This window comes from Hyperoodon ampullatus, assembly GCF_949752795.1.
Source record: "Hyperoodon ampullatus genome assembly, chromosome: 15".
Classification (NCBI taxonomy): Eukaryota; Metazoa; Chordata; class Mammalia; order Artiodactyla; family Ziphiidae; genus Hyperoodon; species Hyperoodon ampullatus.
Window position 1 is genome coordinate 54518528 of NC_136928.1, and position 6000 is coordinate 54524527.

Sequence of the window (6000 nt, forward strand, 5' to 3'; positions counted from 1 at the left end):
CCAGAGGGAGACTGATCTTCACCTCATACAACATAGTTAATGGCTTTTTATGTCCTGTCCTAGTCTTTTTTGCAGGCAGGAGGGGATGGTTAGCACTAAAAGCATTTGTTCTCCTGTGGAGCCTGTTTGTAAACCTCTGAGTCATTGCCAGAAGTGCCTTCTGTCATGACAGATCAGTTAGGGGAATTAGAATGACTGATGATTGCCAGCAATTTTTGAGGTCCTCCAGTGCCTACAGAAGGGAATACATTTTACATCGTAACTTAGTACACAATTATATGTAGCTGAAACAAAAGTTTTATGAAACTATACTTTGATGCACACTAATATTTCTTTTTAATTTCCCAAAAAAATACCTCCATCAATTTTGATCCATTAATGGGCTAAGAATCAGCAGTGTGAAAAATGCTGCTCTAATACATCAACCATGGAGACCAAGAGATTGACATATATAATTTAATATTAACAATGAACATTGTCATAAAAATCATTAGCAGTTTCAGATGTTCCTTAGTGCTTCAAAGCCCAATAGATCTGGGTTTCATTAGCTGTGCCACTGCAGTTTCTTAGTCGTGTGATCTTAGAAGAGATGTTTAACTTTTCAGCCTCAGTTTTGTCATCTGTAAAATGGAGATATTAGGGGAAGTACACACTCCATAAAGTTCTTGAAAAGGGTTAAATGAGATGATGTCTACAAAGTGCTTAACACAGTGCCCAACTGAAAGGCCTCTCTCTCTCTGTGTGTGTGTGTGCATATATATATATATATATATATATATATATATATATATATATATATATATATATGTTTAGCTGTGAATTCATGAACTTCTATATGTTTGGGCCTCAAAAGAAATCAGAATGGGCTTCAAAGGATTCTGATATCCTTCAGTATCTTCTTCCGTTCTTTTTTTCAGTTTGCTTTTTATAGAAGTAGCCCTTGGAGTGCCCAGTCATTTGCTGTAGTGCTCAGTAAAACACAGCACTCAAGTTTTCCAGCAGTTGCTGGAGGTGGCACTGGCGAGAGTGCCATTTGGAAGCATGGGAGCTTTGGCAGCTCAGTGGTGTTTGTTGTTGGAGAATGCCTTGGCATAATCCTGGGTGAAAGAGGGATGCCTGGGGTTTCTCACTTATTCATCTCTTTAGCGTGGAATTCTGGATAAATTGTGTCTGACTTGGGGGGTGGGCAGGAGGAGCCCCGTGGGCCTCATTACAGACGCGTTTACCTCTTTGACATTCCCTTACTGAGAGATTATTTAGTGTCATTTGGATTTCCTCCTTTTTAATCTGAACAATTTGGCTGCTGGTGGAAGTAATTAGCTGAAAATGTTCTGGTGTTTTTGGCACAATTAAAATTTTTACTCTTCTTGGGCTTCCCTGGTGGCTCAGTGGCTGGGAATCCACCTGTCAATGCAGGGGACATGGGTTCGGTCTCTGGTCCGGGAAGATCCCACATGCCGCGGAGCAGCCAAGCCCGTGCACCACAGCTACTGAGCCTGCGCTCTAGAGCCAGCGAGCCACAACTACTGAGCCCGCCTCACGACTACTGAAGCGCAGCCAAAAATAAATAAATAAATTTATTTTAAAAAAATTTTGGCTGTGTTGGGTCTTCGTTGCTGTGCGCAGGCTTTCTCTAGTTGCAGAGAGCGGGGGCTACTCTTCGTTGCGGTGCGCGGGCTGTAGGTGCACGGGCTTCAGTAGTCGTGGCGTGGGCTCAGTAGTTATGGTGCACGGGCTTTGTTGCTCCACGGCATGTGGGATCTTCCTGGACCAGGACTCGAACCCGCGTCCCCTGCATTGGCAGGCGGATTCTCAATCACTGTGCCACCAGGGAAGCCTCTACTCCTCTTAATTTAATAGGATCTTAGGATTTTATTGATGGGAGAGCTCTTAGAAGATCAGAGTGAGAAGAGCAGCAGGGCTCCCAGCATCAGGCTCTTGCTCATGTCTGGCTAGAGAAGAGACAGTACTTTAGCTAGAGAACTGGTAAAAACCACAGCCGATCAAAGAACACTGTTACTGTGACTGCTTTGTGCTCTTGCAATCCTTTTTGAGTGTGTATCATATTACTTACTGAATTTACCAGTTTATTACTTAGGATAGCAACCAACTTGGAAATTCTGGTGGCTTAACACAACAAGGATTTATTGGTTGCCCACATACCATGTCCAATCAGAGTCAGGATGGGGAATGTCTGTCTTTCTTTGAACATATACTCAGTGACTTGAGCTGCTAGGAACCCCACCATCTTGGAGCCACTTAGGACACATGCCTTTCAGGTTGCCATGGCAGGGAAGAGAATTCACACCTACTCTTCCATGCCTCTACCCAGAACTGTAGTCATTTTGCTCACAGCTCATAAATCAGAACTGGTCATGTGACCTTGCCTAACTGAAAGGGGCTAGAAATATGGGGGAACATATGGAGTATTTGATGAGCATTACCAGGGAGAAGGGATGCCTTCTCCCTGTTAATGTTTTATTATGGTAATGTGTTTATTAAAACTGAATATTGAAAAAATGCAGCCTCCTATCTTCTAGATCTACCAAGTTTCATTACCCTCCCAGTTTTCTAAGCCTCTAGGTTCATAGAGGTCATTATGGCAGCAGCTTTTACTGATAGCCTGGTGGGGATAGAGAAGTCGCTGCCAACCACAGAGTAATGGGGTCTCTGTGCAGAGCAGCAGGTAATACAGTAGAGAAAGAAATAGGGGCAGCTGTGACTTCATCTGCTGACCTTCCTCACTGGGCGGTAGGTTGGATTACTTTCACTGTGGGCTTTATCTTCCTGCTTAGTTTGTGTGTAGGCTGAAGAATAATCCCTCCCTCTCAACAAAAGATATCAGGTCCTAATCCTTTGGAACCAGTGGATATTACCTTACATATCAAATGGGATGTTGCAGATATGATTAAATTAAGAATCTTGAGATGGGGGATTGTCCTGGATTATCCCTGGGGCTCTGAATGCTATCATGTGTATCCTTACAAGGTGGAAGCAGAGGGAGATTTGACACGGTGAGCACAGAGGCAGAGATAGGAGTGATGTGGCCCCAAGCCAAGGAATGCCAACCAGGAGCTGGAAGAGGCAAGGAATGGATTCTCCCCTAGAGCCTCCGAAGGGAGTGGGCCCTACTAACACTTGATTTTGGCCCAGTGATAATGATTTTGCACTTCTGACCTCTGGGTATGTGAAAAAAATAAATTTCTGTTGTCTTAAGCCGCCAAGTTTGTGGTAATTTTTTACAGCAGCCACAGGAAATTAATATAATCAAGTTACCACTTTCTTGTTGGTCAGTGGTTCTTGCCCTTCTGACCAGTGAGGAATTGGGACTGGAGTGAATACTGGGGAACCAAGTGACTGGGGAATAGGGTGAGGGTGAGAATTTTCTTTCTGTACTCTTTTTTTTACCTTTGAAATTTAAACCATGTGAATGTACTACCTATTCAAGACATAAATAAAATTAATCTCTATGGCCCTAGGAACCTCCATAGTAGGGGAACATGGTTAATTTTATTTATTCATTTCCCTGAGAAACATCCAGTGCAATCTGTGTTCTGTGCCATGCACTTTGGGTACTTCTTTTCAAAATGTTGCCCCACAGACCTTACCATCCCACCTGCTACATTTTCTTCTCTCTCCATCATATTTCTCATGTTTGGGTCTAGGTCAATAGTAAGACAGAATTATGTGGAGAAAAACGAATGATGGTATAAGGACTGTAACTTTAAATTTGAATTTTAAAATGTAATTTAATTATAATTTTTTAAATGCCATGTTTAAAACATTTTATTACAGTCATATTTGTACTGTACTGTACAGACATGTACTGTAGTGCATTTTCTTTTCTAAAGCTACTGCATGAAATAACTGAAATAAAAATATTTACAAATAAAAAATGTAATTTAATTAAAAATTACCTTAGCATTACCTCTCACTCTGGGTCAGGGCTTCCTAACCACTGTGCTGAGATTTAATTCCTCAGCCTTGGGGAGTGTGGGGCGAGGCTGGTGGCTTCCACTTCAGGAATGCTACCCCTTGACGCCAGTAGGCTATGCAGGTAATATTCTTTTCAATGTGTGCAGTGACATGGAAGGGTTGGTAAATACCACTCTAGATTAAATGTGGCCCTATATTTTATTTATTTATTTATTTATGGCTGCGTTGGGTCTTCATTGCTGCGCACGGGCTTTCTCTAGTTGCGGCGCGCGGGGGCACGGGCTCTAGGCTCTCGGGCTTCAGTAGTTGTGGCACGCGGGCTCAGTAGTTGTGGCTCACAGGCTTAGTTGCTCCACGGCACGTGGGATCTTCCCGGACCAGGGCTCAAACCTGTGTCTCCTGCATTGGCAGGCGGATTCTTAACCACTGCGCCACCAGAGAAGTCCATGGCCCTATATTTTAAAGATACATGTTGAATAAAAATAGCTATGGAAAACAAACAAACAAACTTGTTGGGTCTTAGTGATTGTTTTGTTCCATTGCAGTATTCCTCAGCCTTTTTCCCACTGTAACGCTTGTAATGAGGATGGTCATGACCTGGTGCTCTCCTGGTGAGGGCACTGGCATTCCTGCAAAGCCCAAAAGGCAGGCTCAGATTCAGTGTCTCCCACACAAGCCTGTAGGAAAAAAAAAAATACAGTAACATTTTCGTAGATGATCTTGAGTTCACTCTTATTTACCAAGAAGTAAATCATTGAAAACTTGGGTGTGTCCACTGTCTGTAGGAACCAAGTCCTCCTGACCTACTTAATAACTTACATCCCAGTAGAGAACCACTGTCCTCATGGAATAACATTTCATAGTGTGGCGAGCTGAGTATAAGTTAATTTCAAGCCACCAAGTAAGAGATAGATTTTTTTTTAAGTATCAGTGACAAAAAGCAAACATGTTTTTTTCAATGCTATTACATGCCATATATAAATAAGAACTTTATCAAGTTCAGTTTTCATTTGTTGATGTATTTGTTGTTCTCTTGCATCCCAGTGGGTCTGATGATGTTGGTAATGCTGTCTGTTCTTTTATGTTTTCTGGAAAGGTAACTAAATGTGTATGTCAGTGTAGTACTATCTGAAGAAATCTAAGAGCTATTAAAATGCTTAAAAATAAAATGATCAATTCTTCTTTTGTTCTCTTGACAGGATAATTGAAGCTATCTGCATAGGTTGGTTCACTGCAGAATGCATTGTGAGGTTCATCGTCTCCAAAAACAAGTGTGAGTTTGTCAAGAGACCCCTGAACATCATTGATTTACTGGCAATCACGCCGTATTACATCTCCGTGTTAATGACAGTATTTACGGGCGAGAATTCTCAACTCCAGAGGGCTGGAGTCACCTTGAGGGTGCTTAGAATGATGAGGATTTTTTGGGTGATTAAGCTTGCCCGTCACTTCATTGGTCTTCAGACACTCGGTTTGACTCTCAAACGATGTTACCGAGAGATGGTTATGTTGCTTGTCTTCATTTGTGTTGCCATGGCAATCTTTAGTGCACTTTCTCAGCTTCTTGAACATGGGTTGGACCTGGAAACATCCAACAAGGACTTCGCCAGCATTCCTGCTGCCTGCTGGTGGGTGATTATCTCTATGACTACAGTTGGCTATGGAGATATGTATCCTATCACAATGCCTGGAAGAATTCTTGGAGGAGTTTGTGTTGTCAGTGGAATCGTTTTATTGGCATTACCTATCACTTTTATCTACCATAGCTTCGTGCAGTGTTATCATGAGCTCAAGTTTAGATCAGCTAGATATAGTAGGAGCCTCTCCGCTGAGTTCCTAAATTAATGCATTGCAAATCAAATCTTGCATACACTTCATTTGATCGAGTTGACGCTACTTCATATTCATGCATTTCTCGTTGGGTGAGCACTGCAGTGGTCCTGTCATCACCTTGGTAGAGTAAAAATTGTCCTTCCCAGCTGAAGGGGTAAAGCAGTTTACTTATTATGGAGTAAATATGGTTGAGACTGCAAAGGAAAAGGAATGACTCCTAGAGTAAATTTT

The 6000-nt window shown here is 42.1% G+C and overlaps 1 protein-coding gene across 2 annotated transcripts in view; it reads left to right on the forward strand.

The window, feature by feature from the left end:
• The window catches only part of KCNG3 (potassium voltage-gated channel modifier subfamily G member 3), a gene marked incomplete at both ends in the record, with an annotated part of 29349 nt that extends 23568 nt beyond the window's left edge, over positions 1-5781 (forward strand). For both annotated transcript variants that reach the window (XM_079720659.1, XM_079720660.1), the window contains one exon: positions 5136-5781. In XM_079720659.1, the coding sequence (XP_079576785.1) occupies positions 5136-5781 (646 nt within the window). The remainder of the gene's footprint in view (positions 1-5135) is intronic.
• Between the last annotated feature and the right edge of the window lie 219 nt (positions 5782-6000).